The sequence below is a fragment of the Mixophyes fleayi genome, chromosome 1, assembly GCF_038048845.1.
Source record: "Mixophyes fleayi isolate aMixFle1 chromosome 1, aMixFle1.hap1, whole genome shotgun sequence".
Classification (NCBI taxonomy): Eukaryota; Metazoa; Chordata; class Amphibia; order Anura; family Limnodynastidae; genus Mixophyes; species Mixophyes fleayi.
This window is the reverse complement of record NC_134402.1, coordinates 318,716,452-318,736,128: the sequence shown is the minus strand read 5'-3', so window position 1 is coordinate 318,736,128 and position 19,677 is coordinate 318,716,452. Positions and strand designations below refer to the sequence as shown.

The window sequence follows — 19,677 nt, the reverse complement described above, 5'->3', positions numbered from 1 at the left end:
GACGACAAAAGCACACCGTTACATTTGGGTGCCATAACTTATCTACAGTCATGGCCAAAAGTTTTGAGAATGACACAAGTATTGGTTTTCAAAAACTTTGCTGCTTCAGTGTTTTTTGTCAGATGTTGTAATTTAACTTCAGTATACCATAGCAAGTATTTAATAAGTGTCAAAGGCTTTTATTGACCATTACATTAAGATTATGAAAAGTCAATATTTGCAGTGTTGACCCTTCTTTTTGAAGACCTCTGCAATTCGCCCTGGCATGCTGTCAATCAACTTCTGGGCCACATACTGACTGATAGCCACCCATTTCTGCCTAATCAATGCTTGGAGTTTGTCAGAAGATGTGGGGTTTTGTTTGTCCACCCGCCTCTTGAGGATTGACCACAAGTTCTCAATGGGATTAAGGTCTGGGGAGTTTCCTGGCCATGGACCCAAAATTTTGATGTTTTGATCCCCGAGCCACTTATTTATCACTTTTGCCTTGTGGGAAGGTGCTCCATCATGCTGGAAAAGGCATTGTTCATCACCAAACTGTTCTTGGATGGTTGGGAGAAGTTGCTCTTGGAGGATGTTTTGGTACCATTCTTTATTCATGGCTGTGTTCTTAGGCAAAACTGTAAGTGAGCCCATTCCCTTGGCTGAGAAGCAACCCCACAATGGTCTCCTGATGCTTTACTGTTGGCATGACACAGGACTGATGGTAGCGCTCACTTTTCCTTCTCTGGACAAGAGTTTTTTCCAGATGCCCCAAACAATCTGAAAATATGCAAGGGGATTCTGAAAGGGGATTCATCAGAGAAAATGACTTTACCCCAGTCCTCAGCAGTCCAATCCCTGTATCTTTTGCAGATTATCAGTCTGTCCCTGATGTTTTTCCTGGAGAAAAGTGGCTCCTTTTCTGGTCTTCTTGACACCAGGCCATCCTCCAAAAGTCTTCGCCTCACTGTGCATGCATATACGCTCACACCTGCCTGCTGCCATTCCTGAGCAAGCTCTGCTCTGGTGGTGCCCCGATCCCGCAGCTGAATCAACTTTAGGAGCCAGTCTTGGCACTTGCTGGACGTTCTTGGGCGCCCTAAAGCCTTCACAACTATTGAACCCCCCCTCTCCTTGAAATTCTTGATGATTCCTATAAATGGTTGATTTAGGTACACTCTTACTAGCAGCAATATCCTTGCTTGTGAAGCCCTTTTTCTGCAAAGCAATGACTGCACATGTTTCCTTGCAGATAACCATGGTTAATAGAGGAAGAACAATGATTTCAAGCACCACCCTCCATTTAATGTTTCCAGTCTGTTATTCTAACTCAATAAGCATGACAGAGTGATCTCCAGACTTGTCTCTGTCAACATGCTCACCTGTATGAACGAGAGAATCACTGACCTGGTATCAGCTGGTCCTTTTGTGGCAGGGCTGACATGCAGTGGAAATGTTGTTTTGGGAATGAAGTTCACTGTCATGGCAAAGAGGGACTTTGAAATTAATTGCATTTCATCTGATCACTCTTCATGACATTCTGGAGTATATGCAAATTGCCATCATGAAAACTGAGGCAGCAGACTTTGTGAAAAATAATATTTATATAATTCTCAAAACTTTTGACCATGACTGTTTATGCTATTAATAGATATATAAATTGTTTATTAATCTAAATGTAACAGGAATCAACTTGATGAAAAAATAAGCATTGCAATTTAAACATTTCCAGTGGCAAAAGCCACAATATTTCAGGATAAATTAGTCATAAAATATCTTATTTTGTGCTGCATATAAAAGAGTATAATAAATATATTAAACAACTAAGTTTTTTGGAAACGGATATAATCCACTCTCTTTGGATAATGTTAAATACAGTGAATTTACCTTGGGAGAGCCGCAATGCACATATAGGGCCTCATTTACAGCTTCCGAACAAAGCAAATAAAGTGTACACATTATTTTGTGGCACACAAATACTAGACAGCTGCATTTTTACACTGCAGTTTAGAGTTCAACTAGGACACTCCTCCCACCCAACTCTAAATCTGTCAATGTCCCGTAACCCTGCAGTGCAACATGATTTTGCCAAATTGCACAATTGTGCCTTCTACAACGAAGTCTAAATGAGGTCTATAATTGTTAAGAATAGGTGGAGGTTGATTTTATTTGAATCTATACGACTCTGTATTTCTGTAAAACTAAAATTTTATTTGGGTGGAATTCACCAAGTTCTGATAACATATAAAAAGCATGTGCAATGTTCCTCTGATCCAGTAGTACACCTGATGGTCCAGGGTTGCTCCTCTTTTCTCAGATTGCATGCAAATGGAAACGTCATGAGGGAGAGGTGTCAACAACATGGGATGTAGTCAATCTGTTGACGCTTAAGCTATCAACAGTCAGACTGTCAACACCAAAATTTTGACAGTCCAACTCTCGACATGTTTAAAATGGTGACATTGTGACATGGCTTTTCTATTAGGTTCAAGCTGCCAGATCGAGGGATATCATTTTATGGACATGGAGAATCATGGATTACAGATGAAGAACCTGCATATTTGCGAGTCTTACAGGGGTGGGTGCTTTATTTATTTATTTCAAATAAAATGATGTTTAGAACGAAGTCTGTGGTTTATTTACATTTTAATTTGGTGCCCTACAGGTCACTGCTTTTTTTTTTTTGCGGACACCATTTTCCTAGGAAACCCTAGGGGTAGTTTGTCATTATGGCAGGGAGATGCCATGCTGTGGGTTTCCCTGCTATATATGCTGGTATTGGTAAACTCGGGGGGAGGGGGCACACTCTTTTTGTCCCCCTGCCTTTACCAGTACCATCCTAGGCTGGCAGCACTAGGATTAATTTGTTTATGTTTATCTGTTTTTAATGTACTAACGTTGGCTTATTATGTGTATTGTGCCGGATGGTCCTCCGGCTGTGTTTCATCGTTTGAATGTCTACATTGTGTCTGTCGACTTTAGCAAACGACAATTTGGTGTCAACAATCTGATTGTTGACAGATAGTACCCAACCCAACTGTGTGTTTGAAACAGGTCACTTCAGAGGCAGAGAAGAGAGTAGTGCAGCATGATTGGAGTCTTCAGATGGCACTGCAGGTTAGAGGATTTCCACACCACTGGCAAGTAGAACTTTGAACTTCATCATAATTTAGGTAACTCCACCCACAGCACTGTGTTTTGGATGGAGTCGTCTTTTATAATGGTAAACTCAAACTACCAATAGTTCCTGCTGCTGGAGTGAATATTCATTTGAAAATACATTCAAAATATATTTTATTTTACTTTAAGAAAGCCGGGATTATCTATGTTGATTATCTGGATTATGTTGACATTATGAACATTTAATTTAGTGTCTATAAATTTGTATGTAATTTAAATGAGGGCTTAAATTGTGACTTTAATAGTAAAACAAAAAATATTTTTTTTAAATGCATTTTTGCTGTTCTAGTATCATTGCATAAACTATTTTAGTACCACAATGACGGCAGTCACATAATTAGAATAATATGAGAAATGTAATAAATGGTTTAAGACATATCCTTCATCAATAACTCACATTGAAGCAGGTCTATAGCAGCTTAGAATGTCTCTAGAACCCGTCCACACTTCCATCACGCACAATGTATAAATAGATATATATCAAACACAGCTTTTTGTTTAAGTTTGTTTAGTTTCCAAAGGAAACCTGCGGATAATTTCCTGGACTTCTCCCTGTACAGACAAAGGCCAGGCCTTCACCTCTCTTCCCAGACACTCTGCCTTTTGGATCAGAATATCCTGTCGGTGCCGCAATGCTGCCAGAAGTTTCTTGTTCCGGTGTATTTGCTGCATAGTACTCTGTCCAATGTTTGAAATAAACGTGTTTACTTCTGAATCCTGCTGCTGCATTAAACGATTAAACTCTTCCTGCGTGAGACCAAGAGATGTGGCATCCAGGGTCTCAATGAAAGAAGCCGCACAACACTAGAAAGGAGAAACAAAACAAACTATTGTCAATAAGGAATGTAAATATTGCCAGTTCTTTTATTGAGTTGTATAATTCTACATTTGTCACATGATGTCATTGGGCAGTTTGGCCAAGGAAAAAAACCTCCAGATTTACAATATATAGACTTAGGTACATCCATTACTGTCATTTATGAATGTTACAAATCATTTCAATCCAAGAAAACATAATAGTAGGGCATAGGATTACTTCATTTAAGGCCATTATGTGTGTCCCTCAAGTCTGTGCAGATGATGTATGGATATCCCTCGAGATCAAAAGCAAGGAGATTCCATCTGCAATCTGGGAAATTAATATTCATGTGTATAAAGGACATTTGTTCAAAAATTAAAAATTAATGCTTTTAAGGTCATTACGTTTCTGGGTGACAATTTTGTATTGGCTGGAAAAAAAAACAGTTTAGAAAGGAATCAATATTATCTCTCCGTTTGCTCCCAGCAAACAAAAAGAAAATGTTTTGTGTGCAGAATAACTTCTGTTTATAACATTATGGACAATAATCTGGAAATAAAACAGAAAAGAGAAATAGGGTAAATATTCCCCATTATGGCAGAAAGAATGTTGAATACAGTCCCAAAATATAAACGTTCATGTGGGAATGAGAGAACCTCGCTCACGTTATTCAGCAACTGTAGACCCTCTAACTATAAACACATGCACTATCAGCAATTTCATTTTCAGGATATAGTTTTTCTTTACTTTCATTGTGAAGTCCACGGCACAGAAGCACATTTGTATAACAATGAGGACACTGTCAAAGCAGGCACAATGTCAAATCTGGAATCTTACATGTAGTGAGATACCTGATCATACATTGTTCTGGGATCACAAAGTTAAAGTAGTGTTTATAATGAAAGGAGAGAAGCTCAGCAACTCTGAAATATGGAGCAACAATTTACTCATTTTCTTCCATGAAGGTAGAATTCGCATCCTTGTTTTGTGAGAAAAAAAACCATACAAGTTAGGAAGGTAGTGTGACAGCATTATGACTATCGTACCCAAATAGAGCATGTTCCTTCTGAAATAAGGAGTAACGCTAGATATAAGGGTTACATATATATCCAGACATGTTATACTCACAAGGTTGGTGAAGCAGTAGCCACACTCCCCTGTTGTCAGACGCTTGGGATTGCAGAATCTAGTGATGTACTGCAAGTTGGACAACAGGCGGGGTGGGTTTGCCTTAAGCATCGTATAAATTAGGCAAGATAGGAAGTCATCAGCTGTGGCTGGCTCCTTCTTACAACTTTGTATGGCTTTGAAAAGGTAGATACAAGCCCTAGACACACAGGAGAGCTTATCCTGAGGAGCTCTCTTGGAATCCACTTCTACCAGAGCTGCAACAAAGGATATATAGGGTATATTACTCTGAATGTTTAGGAGAGGTTAACCGAAAATAAAAATCAGAATTTATATTTGTCAAGTATAGAAAAAGGAAAAACACCAGACATGCATTGCCAAAACAAATAGTATTATTAATCAATAAAAATGAAAATAAGTTTAAATTGTTTAAAAGAGGTCACATGAAGGCTGGGCAGACAATGGGCCCAACCTCCTGTGCTGAGGAGAAACTTCTTATTGGGTGAAATCCATTCTGCCCAGGTACAGATGTCACAAGTGTCAATCAATTTTTTTTAATGCTGGGCAAATCTCCTGCCATCTTATATAGTCCATGCAGTAGGATACTCCACGTGCAACGTTAACATTAAATACCAAACCACTTATAAGTCTGACCTTGCTGTGGCATCATTATAAATATATATCACTGGGAAAACCATAGCATACATTGAGTGACAAATACTGGCGACAATAAATAAATAATTTTATTAATTTGCTGAATAGCAGAGAGACTGCACTGCATAATGAATAATAATCATTAAAAAACAGGCAGTATACCAAAAGACCCCCATCCTTGGAAATTTTCACCAGTCTCAGCACTAGACATCCTGGGCTGTTTTCCACTATAAGACTACGCGTGCAGGGCTGGTGCCTCTATGGGACAAGGGTTGCCTCTCAAAAAACTGCATGAAACCTCTCTCAGAGGCTACTAGCCCGGTGCTGGGGCACATTCCAGTCCCCTGTGTTGTGACAGAAGTGAAGCCGTTCATAGCGATTCATGGTGTGTATGTCTGTAGGCCTGAGACATTAAGGACAGCAAGGCAAAAAAAAAAAGAGAGACTAAATTTGATCCTGGACAAATCACGTTACAAAGCAAGGGGTGCACATTAGTTCATTATTTTGCACATAAGGAAAGATACTAGCTGCTTTTTCATGTAGCACACAAATACTTGATAGCTTTATTTTTAAACTGCAATTTAAAGTTGATCTAGGACATGCTCTACCGCAACTACAAATTTGTCCCCACGTTTTAAATTACCTCCCCCTCCAATGGAACATGGTTTTGCCAAGGTGCAAAGTTACTCCTTTTTTTTTTTCTTTTCTCCTTAATGACTCAGGCATTGTGTGTTTAACACGCACGTCAGGCACAATATTAGCCTTGAGGTTGCTTATCTTGGCATAGACTATGTACAGTTCTAGACATTGACTTACTATTGTCCAGGTTGGGCATTTAAGAGATAAGAATAAATATCATTATAGGCTATGCACTGAATTACTTACCATGCCATTAGTGAGAAAAGTAACATGCATACAGGGTAGGGAAGCCCTTGGATGGCTTGGTGGCACAATGGTAAGCATTGCTGCCACAAAGCTAACGAGTGATGTAAATCCCTAAACATTCTCTGTAAAACACTGCATACAATGTAGGCATCTTTAAAATAAAGGATAATAAACACATAACTTTCTGAGGATATCTTGTGTGTGTCTAAGCCTGGATGGTGTGAAACAGTTGCTGATCATTCCAGATGGGAGTTCCCTGCATTTGATGCTGCTGGTTCCTATTCTTACCTGTTTATTTTGTGCCCAATGCTAAGAAAAACTTTTATCTAATGTGCTGGTGATGTGTCCTTTCGATGGCTTTGCCTGAGGTGTAACGAAGACACAAGGGGTATAATGAACTGGTGTCTCAAAAAGAGTAATAGTAGGAGTACAAAGATATATAACATACACGAATGTAAAATAAACTTTAGTCGAATAAAGGACTCTCCTGAACCCTCATTCACACCTTTATTAAATAAAATACTCTTTTTCGGATCTGCTGTAGTCTAAATTGGAAAAAAAAACCCCAGATATAGTGATAAGAGAAATGACCAAACACTCCCTACTGATACAAAATGGTTATGACCAAGAGGCAGGGATCTTAGGGACCATGGTTCATTATATTGGGACCACTGGGGTGGCCAAGACTTGCTACTTACTCCAGCTTCCAAAGTACAGGTGAATCAGGAAGAGCCACATTGCACTTTTAAGTGTAAGGCTGGGAGGGGGCATGGGGTTTTTTGCCCACGGAGGCACTGTTTTCACTATAGCAGGGAGTCCCTATACTGATGGTCTAGCCTTGGAACTGGTTGAGGAATTGGAGGGGGGGTGCTGCTTTTTTTTATTTATTATTTCTTTTAAACTTAACAGTGCCCTGTGTGGCGGGTGTATTTTGTCTTATTACAAGTATTTTAACCTTTTCAAGGTCGGTTAAAGCTGTGTGAAGGGGCATATGGCCATTTCTACTCCACGAAAGGACTTGATTTTTGAGCTAGTGGAGATTGGATCTAGTCCTTTACTTCCCACACATCATAAGTGCACAATATTTACAGAAACAATAAATTACAAAAAAATAAGCCCCAAACTGGACAGTGTGGGTTTCCCCTACTAAAATTACAACCTGCTCCAGCATAGTCAGGATAGGACTGATATTTCAATGGTAGTAAGGAAGAGGGGCAAGTTGTGCCCCCCTCCCTGTAGGGGCTAGGGTAATTAACAAGACTGGAATCACTGCAAAATGATCAATGCCCTGGGACACCCCTTTATCATCAGCCAATCACATCTGGTCAGCAAAACACACAGCTGGCGAGTGGCTTACAGTGAATGGGAGCCCCCATTACTCTCAATCACATCTGCCATTCTTCATAAGCGGATGGGTAATATTCATGGTTTTATAATTGAGTTGGTCAGTAAATTACACTTTATCAAAAAATCGTGTGTGTGTAATTTATCTATACTTTTTTGGTACAATGGGCAGGGACCTTGCCCATTTTACTATGACCACAGGTGTGGAAAAGATACCAATCTTAATTACCACAATGCAGCATCAGTGGATGGTTCTCTTCTGCTCAGTCATGTGTGACTGACAATTACCTCTGCTTAGATCACAGATGCTGCAGATTAATTCATTTTAGCTGGAACAGGAACATTTGATTCACACAGCACAGTATGGATGTGCTACATAGTTTTCAATCATCGGACATGCATAGCACAATTCTATCAAGTGTCATCTGGTGGTAGAAAAATGTACTGCAGCAAATTTTTAATATGCTTTTGGTAATACACTTAATGCAATGCGTTTTATCGTCAACATTTATTTATATAGCGCCAGCAGATTGCTTAGCGCTCTACAATTGGGACCAAACACAGTAATAAAACAATACTGGGTAATAGGTAAGAAGCCCCTTGTCGCAAGCTTATAATCTATGGGACAATGGGAGTTTGATGCATGAGGTTAAGTGCTACATATTGCGTACAACTTGTTAAAGGGTGAAGGCATGTTCCATGAATGTATCATGTCAAATGTTAGTTTAACGCTTGCCAAATCTATACATTGGGGGACACAGACTAAGATGTAGGACACTTCAAGAAAGAAAAACTCAGCCTACTTTATACAACAGTTGCCAACACAATAATAGAAACAGAACCATCTAACAAGCGGAGATCCACCAGGCAATTGCAAGGCAGGCCTCACATGTAATCCTGCTGACTCCATCACAATTCTCATGTCAGATACAGCTGGAAGTGAAAAGAGGGATCCATCTTGGTAAGACAAAGGTTGTACTTACACACCTTGAAGAATACAGATCACTGCTGGCAATTAGAGCAATGGTAATGGTAATGCACATCGTCTGCACAGAACTGGAGACAGGCTGAATTCACATTGCTGTTGGGGGAAAAAAATTGCCCACAAAAGAGCAAATTTTCAGCCCATGAACCCCTTACAGGGGACAAGTAATATTTATATAGGTGATAATGTAGTTATCTGTCTACTTTGCCGACTAAGCAACCGCTGGTCAGGATCGTTTTAAGATTTTTAAAAGTTGTGTATTTAGGAGTGGTAGTGTTTTCTGGTCTCAGTACTGTATGTATTTTATTATGTTTTTGGTCCAACGTTCCTCATACAGCAGCGGGATCAGTAACTGACCGCTCTTATTGGGCTATATTCATTCTGGCCACGAGGAGTTCTTTAATATCATTGTTTAGTTTACACTGCTTTATGTCCTGGCTTCCGTCTGTGCTTTTTAATCTTATCTCCATACTGTTATTAACATTTATTAATATAGCGCCAGTATATTCCATAGCTCTTTACCACTCACCTAAAACACACACATTTTGCTCTTACCAGTGACAGCACAAGCGATCCCCTCTTTGACGTCCTCATGTTCCTCAACCAGCGGGAGCTGAAGCATCTTGGATGTGACCCAACTCAGTGACCTAAAGAAGAGACAGTGGTCACATGGAACACATATCAAATGAGCTGGATATTCATAACAACCAGAGGTTTCGTAGGCTTTCCAAAATGAAATATGATCTCTGCTAATTACTTTATTCCACAGACACTTGCAGTAAATCATAGGAAGTCTCAAGTTACCGCTTCTTGCTCACTTTTTACATAAAGATCTCTATTTAAACATCTCTCATTGCACCATCTGTTTTTCTCTTCATCATCCAGCAAAAACAAAATAAAATCAATACCCATTAGGTTCAGCATTTGGATAAAAATAGAATTAGATTTATAGTGCCAAGGGCATTAAATGCAGAATGATGATTACTTACTTGATACGCTTCTGAAAAGAGAGATCTTTCTCTTCATCTTGTGAACCATCCAAACAAAATACCGACTTATACAGTCGCGTCATCACCAGTTTCTCAATGTTATCCAGTAATTTGTCTTTTGCCTCTGACATGTGATCTACAAGAGGAAAGGAAACTGTAATTTTCCTAGAGCTGACCAATCAACACATGAGTGAAGGGCTATGTGAACTGAAGGTAAATACAAGGTGATAGATGCTTTAAATGCCAAATGCCCAGAGCCTACATATGCTGAAGGCAGGAATTCTGTTAGATAAACCAATACTTCAAGCAATCATTTAGCTAGCAATTTGGGATATTACTTGGGCACACAAACAATGGATGCCTCCACTGTGTGCAGCCGAATAACACCCTTTCACTGCGACAGCAACTTTGGCAACAGGAGACAAACTAGATTTGGAAGTGTTAGAATAATGTTAACCCTCTCACCAGGGTAGTGGTCCACAATTTGTTGGTAGAAAGTCTGTACTTCTTCTGTCTTCTCATCCACAGTTAATTTCTGCAAGACATACATGACTGATTTGTAAATTCTCAAACTGATCTTAACATCACAGGGACACTGCTGGCCCTTTAAGTAGTGATTAGAGCAACACTAAAAGTGTGATACCACGGATTAAAGGATGACAAATATCAGTGTAAAGACACTAAAACAATCTGGAGTCTAGTTGCAACATATTCCTAAATCCACATAACTGGTGATTGTTTGCATTCCTCATAAAATTACATTTGAAAATGCCATATCCGCCAGCGATATAGCACACAATGAAGGTTCGTTAATATCATAATGATGGTGTTTCTGCATGAACCACCCACCCCTGGTGCCAATCTGGGGCCACAATACTAACGGTAAGATTAGTTCAGCATAATTACCATTATTACTAAATTAAGCATGCATAGGTCTGTCTCATATGTTCAACCAATTATAACCTGTGAAATCAAGATATTCTGCCAGAAGGTGTAGCCTTATATTGTTTATGAACAATGTACTTTCTGTGGCCTTTCCTGATTAGTTTTCCATCTGCTCCATTAAAAAGTTCCCTGTGTTGATTTCAGTTCTCTTAATTTATACTAGGAAAAGTTAAAAAGCACGTCCTTGTAGTTCACTTCCTGCAGCATTTTCACCTTCAACTAACCCACCTTCCTAGTAATGCACACAATCAGATGTTATACATACATTTCACACTTGTACACTAAGATAACACATGGGTGTTCTGGAAGACAGCTTCCATACTTGAGCAATATTACATTTCAAGTCATCATTGCTTCCAATTTACATCCCCAAGTTCTTCCTGCCCATGCAAACAGCTTTATTCTGTCAAATACCCGTTAACGGTTTTAGCTAATGACCGATACTGAAACTGATATGTCTATCTTGGTGGCTATTATTGTCAGTGTCTGGCTTAATCTATTCAATTGTCTCTATAGCAGGCCTGGTCACCTGTGGCTCTCCCGATGTTGTAAAGATACAAGCCCCAGCATGCTTTGCCAGCAAATAGCCATCCGATAGCTGGCAAGGCAAGCTGGGAATTGTAGTTTCACAACACCAGGAGAACCACTGGTTGGCCAGGCCTGCTCTATAGAGTTGGATAAACAACTAAATATAGTCTTTACAAATGCCATTATGAGAAGAACAATGTATACAGACACTTGCATAGATTTATTTTTGAGCAAATCTCTACATTTTGATACCATCTTTGCAGACTAACTTCAGCCTCTTGTATCCTTTGAATGAAATTGGTGCAGTGAGTCAATAACAGTTGTGCATCAGGTCTGCGCAGAGCTTTGAGGAAGTCTGAAAAATCTCCTTCAGTCAGTGAGAGAAGGCAGGTCCGGGAGAGGTGACAGACAGGGTCTGTAGCATAACAATGACACTACATGTGAGCCTTGCTGTTACTTACATTACAATGCTATTCATGTAGTATATCACAATGCAACAGTATGTTATTCCTCATAAAGCATATATCTTACTACAGTTCTTGCTCTTCTTAGGTGTCTTAGGAATGTAGTGAACAACAGATTACATGTCTGGTTTTTAAGTTTATTGTATATAGAATAAGATCAGCCCATGTATGCTTGCAAATGTTGCCCAAATAAGAAGGAATTTACTTACTGGTTACCGTTTGGTATGTATTTGATGCTTGGGTATTCTGCTGCTCACTCTTGACATTATTGTCGTTGGTACCCTCTTGAGAAGTATCTTTTCTGCTCCAATGCGCCGTATTCACCTTCACGCCTGGTTTACTTTGTAGATTTTCTGTGTGATTCCTAATATTAAAGTGAAGACCAGATTAGACTACAAGAGGCCCTTGGTAAAATGCTCCAGTTTTTCTAATAAAGCAAAAAAGTAAATATAAAAATAAACTATATTTACATTATAAGAGCACAGTTGTACAGGTCATCATGCGCTTCCTTGATATGGGCAGAATTCTCCATAAAGGGATTACACACATTTCTCCTGACACACCTGCTTATAATGCAGACTATTGTTATTTTTATTTTGTTCAAAACATTTTTATAGTAAGTTTAAATATTACACTGACATGACATGACTTCATGTGAACATTCAGAGGTCAAATTTTGGAATTCAAGCCAGGCTGACCCTGTCAAAAGCACTCTCAAACAATGACAGATGGTATATTATTGTGTCAGATGGGTTGAAAGGTATTTATACAGCAAGTCTATGTGTATTGCCTGGTGATTAGGGATGAGGATCACTGACACAAGGCTTGTAACAAAGCTTAGGACAGTTTTCACCATTCACAACGGTATAAGTTAAACGATATAGATAAATAAAGTACAATAAAATGTGAGAATTTTTTGTAGTGTAGGCGCTTTACTGGGTGTAGTTTTAACCACTTCCTCCGTTTCTATTGGGTCTTCCAGTCTAGCCTCACTGCATCTGAAGCTTGGGAGAGTGTGATCGGCAATATATTCCTCCACATTTTGCAGCATTGCAGAAGTTGGATCATTCCCGGGGGCATATTCAATTGTTGGCGTTACTGCCTAAAGTAACGCAGCGTGCGCACTATTACCGTCATTACGGTAATAGTGCGCGTAAATACTGTTATTACGGTACATTTCACGCTGGATTTCAGCTCGCGTTTTAGGGAGCTGCGAACTGAAATCCGGCTGAGTATTACCGTAATAACGGTAATACTTTTTCTGCGGCGGAAAACGCCAACAATTGAATATGCCCCCCAGAGTGTAAAGTAAATAGGTTGCTATGCAAATTGGCAAATTTATCACAGATAATATTAGGGAAGAGCCATACCTTAGAATTTTAGCGCCTGGAGAGAAACAAAAATGCCGCCCCCCCCAGTCCTCAATTTTAACCAAATAAATCTATAATATTCATAAACTGTGCCCTCCTTCAGAGTTGTGCCCTGGGCAGTTGCCCCTACCGCACAGCCCTAGTTATGGCCCTGTATTAGGGCTTTACAATTATTCATATTCTGAAAAACTAAACTATGACTCAAACTTTCTCTCAGTCCCATCTCTCAGCTCCCATGCCCCTCAAAACTTCTCAGAAGAAATACCTACACTTGCCTCACACAATCTCTTGGTCCCCCTTCAGTCAGGCTCTCGTTCCCAACACTCCACAGAGACTGCACTGACAAAGGTTGTCAATGATTTGACTGCTAATTCTAAAGGCCATTACTCGCGTCTTATGCTCCTGGATCTCTCAGCTGCATTTGACAATGTTGACCACTCTCTCCTCCTACAAACACTACAATTCCTAGGACTCAAAGACACAGTCTTATAGTGGTTCTCATCCTACCTATCTCAGTCCTATGTCCTCTGCTCTTCTCTATACATCTTCTTCTACTTCAGCATCGTGGATTGTAAATCGCTTCTCTGGGTTTAGGACCAACAGACAGCAGGAGAAATGAAACCTCCCTTGTACTTGATACTCAGGCGCGGGCTGGCAGATTACAGCCCAGGGGGCACAGACGGCCGCATCCCATGGCACGCGATGTGGCCGCGTCATTGATGATGTGGCCGCATCGCGTGTCATGTGATGCGACCGCCTGTGCGCTGACGCGGCCGCAATCACACCCCGACTGTTTTTTTCAATGCTGTTTTTGACAGCAATCAGCCAGAAGAAGGCTTTGCATTTAGAAACATTTATATGCTGTCCTTTACAGTGCAAAATACTATCTTACATTTAAATGTCATACTTTTGTTTATCTAGTTATATTTAAGTCAACCTTCTCTGATGTTTTTTAATACACAAAAAAACACTAAATATGCATATTATGTGAATGTGACCAGTCAAAAAAGTTAAATTATAAGAACAACACATATAATGTGGGAAAAAAAGCATATAAATGTATAGCCCTCTTTAAAGTTATTTGCGAGCCAAATACACCAACATTGCTATTTTCCTATTCTCATAGTAATCAAAAGCATACTACTGGCAAGGATGGCAGTGATCATTTCCAGACAGCAAGACAAAAGGCAAACAGTCACCTAAAAATGAACACTGTTGATAGCCACAATAAAGCCATATGCCATTGAACAGTTTCTGCAAGTTTGTTTAATTGACTGCGCAGCTATGGAATGTAAAGATGACATTTCTGTAAAACCTCCAGGGAAAGTTACATGGCCAGGGCTGATAAAATGATATCCAAATAGATGCTCTGAAATAGGACTTTTTATCAACCAACTACATAAAATAAGCAATGCCTTCAATTCAGCAAATTTAAGAGTAGATAAAATACCCCTCAAAATCTGTCACCCAAACACTCAACAAAATACTTTTGTAAATGAAAAATGTGGTTGCAAATATTGTAAAAATAAAAATCACAAATGATGTATTACTTTTAAACCTGATGAGCACCAATCATTATTTAAAAGTTATAATCAAAATTGAATTGTGCATTTTACATTTTATTTGCAGAACATGTCCAAAAGTAAGAAGCAAATTTCAAAATGTATTACAAGCCATCGCCAAGACCTCATTAGTTTCCCCGAATCATGCTTACAGATGAACTTCCACCTGCAGTGCTGTATTTGCCAACTTGTCTCAGTTGTCAAATGCACATTTCAAAAACAGAAGTTAGGAGCTTACTATTGCTGTTTCTCCTGTATCCCATAGTTTTTAACCAATTCACTATGGACCCAATTCATTAAAGCACACAAAATGAATGTATTGTGCATTTTTTTTTAAAAAAACAACCAATCAAAACGCACGTAAATCAGGCAAACGCACATCCGTATTCAACTACAAGCTGAACTGAAGAACATCTCTTCTTGAATATGGGTGTAGGTACACTATGCTTATACGGCACTTGTAGTAGAGAAACAGACAGAAAACACTGTTGGATACGTACAGTACATATGTGGATTATAAAGTCACAGGAGAATGCACAGAAACTGTTAGTAATATAGTCATTAATGAAAAAAACACATATAAAAGATTTTTTCCATTTCAACCCCCCCCCCCCCCCATAAAATACATTTGAGGATGTTATTAATATCTACTGTACATAAAATACATTTTTACAGTTAGCATGCATACACAACCACTATCACTAGGCACTTATACCTGACCTGTAGCTGGTGCAAGTGATACGACAGAAAACTGTACCTTAGAAATGCCCGAAGCTTGAATCAGAGGGGCTGCGTGTGCTCAAGTGTCATGCCCTTACTGTACATTGACTACATGCATACACCTCTTCCCTACCCTATTCCCCCAATGAAATCGTAGGCTGTAGTTCTTTGTGCTCGAAGACGAATTTGTTGGGCAGGTAAAAACATTAATTGGTCTCCTACTCACAAGTAAACATTACATCATTACTTACTGGTGAATTTACTTAAAACTCAAGTTTGCCTAATATATACTTGGATTGTGTATGTCCCGGAATGAATACAAGTTTTAACAGAAGTCAATCGGGTGATCCTATCCAAGTTCTTTAACTGGGAAGACTAATGGTATGGTATTATATTACCTACCCGTTTGTTAGAGACTGAGCCTTCTGTCTCTGCTGGATCCAGCACCTGGAGCAATACCCATGCCATGCTGGGTTTCCATAGAATCCACAGCTCTTCCTGCACACCTCTGGGTGGTAGAGAAATCCTTGGAGTTGGAAGGATGCATTATCAGGATGAAAATGGGTAAGATTCTGTCCATGGTGAAATGATATCGGGTCCTGACCTGGCAAAGCAAAGTTCATAATCTGTATGGATGAGAAAATGTAGATGACATATGTGTCACATTTACATTTTATTTATGGAACACCAACAATTTCAAATATACTGTACAGTGGGTAGATAAAAAAAATTATGTATTGGTTACAAAACACCAAAGATTCCCAACTGTTTTTCACACAGAACCCACATAGCGTCATGACCTCTGGTTCATTTTTCATTTAATAATACTTCCTTTTACTTTACTGTTGTCTACCTAGTAATATAACTAATATAACAAGTAGGGAATTGATATCTACAAATAACATGAAAATATGAAAAGATTTTGTACGTCCTCCGGATATTAAACCCAATGACATTTAAAAAGAAAGTGGCATTTCAGTCCAAGAAGTCAGCAGTGATTCTCGGCTAACCTATAATCTATGTATCCTGTCCAATCACATTAAATGTTCCACCCAAGTTCATTCTGTGTCAATTATTATAAAACACAGCAATCGGATATAACATTGGGAGATGGTCTAACCCTGTTAACGTGTGATAGTACACAATCATTTTTAAAACAGATTCACGGTGAGACATGTTTTTGTGTCCCAACCTAAGGTTAAGAACTTCTACAACACACCACGGGGACTTAACCAGACACAAGTAGTGTGACAGCTCTGCTTATTTATGACATAGCTAGTAACATTCAGAAACGTAAGTGTATAAGTTTTCTTCATTGAAAGAACTTTACATTTTTCACGTGCTGTTGATCAAATAGTGGGTAAATCTACATTAAAGCACGTACTAATGTCTCCCACTGGTTCTAACAATAGTCTTCCATTGTATACAATTTTAAAACTCAGTGTGGGGTTGCTCTGTGGGACTACAAAGGGAAATGTCATGCATGAGAATTCAAACTGTTAAAAATACCCACTTTCCAATAGACATATTCATCTTTCCCAAGCAACCTATTTCTACATCCCAACACTCTGTGACCCACATATGTGATGAAGTCTCTAATAATAATAATTGCCACCGTCACTTGTAATCAGAGGGAAACAGTTTCTGCTATTTAAGAGAACTTAGAGGTCTTACATCCGAGCAGCAGACAGTGACACCACCCTCAGTAATTTATAACCGGTAATAAGAGGATGTACGAGAGGTGAGGTGACATCACCCCTCTCAGACACTTGGAGGTCAGGTTTCCCACCCGGCCCCGTTAGTGGAGATCACCCGGATAGATACGCTGCGGGTTACTGTATGTGCTTGTCCCCGAAATGTCACATGCCCCAGGTCGCAGCTGATCGGCCGTTTCCGGGTTCGCAGCGACCAATGAGGGAGACTCGGGGACGGAAGTGTTCAGCTGTCACCATGGAGACCAAAGCAGGGCGGCGGAAGTCAGGTTTTCTCTCTCGCTTCGTCTAATGTACAGCGATACGGTGGTGGCGGTAAACGGAAGACGGGGCCTAGCCACAAATTTGTATTCGATCAGCACATATGGGCAATGATATATATATATATACATACATATATATATATATATATATATATATATATATATATATACATATATATATATATATATATATATACATATATATATATATACATATATATATATATATACATATATATATATATACATACATACATATATACATATATATATATATATATATATATATATATATATTAGAACTGGTACGCCCATCTTTGGATCTGATTATGGCACCCTGTGTCCTAGTCTAGTGCGGCACCTTAGCACCACAATCATCATCAACATTTATTTATATAGCGCCAATTGGGAACAAACAGTAGTAAAACTGTACTGGGTTATACAAACAGAGAGGTAAGAGGGCCCTGTTCACAAGCTTACAATCAATCTGGGTTATGTGAATCACTCAAGTATGTAGCAAAGGGGGATTCCAATTATTGCTCTTTTAATTTAGGAGACAAGCCCCTATAGCCAGTGCCACATACAGACAGTGCACTTTTTCTGCAGATGAACAGACGTCCCACCAGGTAGACTAAGGATACCACTCTCCTAGGACCTTCGGAAAGTCACACACACTTTTGTTTATGTCTCTGATGTTATTGTTTTTTTGTCAGAATCCACAAGGACACAATTTTCCCTGCAGCATCTATTTTTAAAGAGTATCTATCTTCAGGTTACGTATTAACATTTTATTGTTATTATTAATCTTTATTTTTAAGGATTGACATATTATGGAGCATTGTACATTGAGGGGATTGTGACACATATTGGTGGATAATATAACAGACTGAAGTACTCCTTGAATAGATAAAGAAAGCTTATATGTACTATTCCATGTCATATCCAGATTGTACAATAATAAGCATAAAAGACGATATTATATTAGAATTTGTACTGTAATACCGTAGAGTAGAGGTGGCCAAACAGTGAAAAGCAAAATACCAGTAGATTGCGGCTAGTTTGCTGGTAGATTACAGCATTAGTTTCCAACTTGCAAAAATTTGTGCAATTTCCCTCACCATTTGTATCAGACGCATTAAGCCTGTGTTCTGCTTAAGGACTATGTTTTATCCTCCTGCATTGATGAGGAAATCCAACTCATAACCCAGCAAAATCAGCTCCCTCATCTCCAGAGCTTTCAGTGGAGATTCCTATTTTGTGTCCTAGATGCTTACTGCCAGAGATTCAGGGTCCAGCCTTCTCTCCCCCACCATACCTGTCCTCGTAGTGAGGCAACCTGCGTGCCCATACTGCAGGGCTCCTGGGTTTTTGCTTGCTCCATTTATCATCTTCCTCGCAGCGAGGAGCAAGTGGAGAAGGGGAGGTTGTGCTGCATGTTTCCGCAAGAACTATAGGAGGAACCGCTTCCCCAGACTTGTACACTCACCCTGCACTCCAGGCAACCAGTCATTACTGGCTGTCAGGGCCGGACTGGGACTAAAAATCAGCCCTGGCATTTAAAGCACACGGGCCCACCTCTGTTGATGAGCAGGAAAAAAAACACGTGCCACAGCGCATTTGGTGCGCCGCCAAGGGCGTGGCTACATTATGTTGAGGGCGTGGTCAAAATGGTGCATTGATACATACATTATAATAAAACATTACATTTATCAGGCCCTCCCCATCCACATTACGTCACCCCCCCAGACACATTTTGACACCCACTGTACTTATCTATGCTTCTAATGCTGCTGACATTCCTGTAGAGTGAGCAGGGAAGCTCTTAGTCTCATGAGATTAATAAAGCTCATGCAACTTAGAGCTCCTCGGCTTGCTCTGCAGGCTGTGTCCTGCCCTGGACTGGGAGCACAGATTCCTCCTGCTGACCAGAACTGGATTAAGGCTCGGGGGGCCCGGGTACTTAAGTCAGGGGGGCTCCTATGATGTAATTTGGCTATTAGACACATTTTTGACAAATACACAGGCAATACTGTGTGCACTACTGTTAGTTGCACGCAGTTCTGCCTTAACAAGCAGTACAGTGTGAAGCAGGACATATCTCCCAACTGTTCTTGTAGTCAGAAGAAATCCTGACTAAGCGGGACAGTCACCCACCAAATTCAGTACA

General features: G+C 39.6%; 1 protein-coding gene across 1 annotated transcript; it reads right to left on the bottom strand.

Annotated features, from left to right (window-relative positions):
• Positions 1–1,768: 1,768 nt before the first annotated feature.
• On the bottom strand, positions 1,769–17,417 carry LOC142158703 (rab5 GDP/GTP exchange factor-like). Its single transcript, XM_075212925.1, has 9 exons — positions 17,210–17,417; positions 15,938–16,161; positions 12,093–12,247; positions 11,689–11,834; positions 10,412–10,481; positions 9,947–10,082; positions 9,513–9,604; positions 5,090–5,346; positions 1,769–3,966 (listed from the first exon to the last, which is right to left on the bottom strand). The coding sequence occupies exons 2-9, from the start codon at positions 16,156–16,158 to the stop codon at positions 3,661–3,663; spliced, it is 1,383 nt and encodes a 460-aa protein (XP_075069026.1). The 5' UTR covers positions 16,159–16,161; positions 17,210–17,417; the 3' UTR covers positions 1,769–3,660.
• Between the last annotated feature and the right edge of the window lie 2,260 nt (positions 17,418–19,677).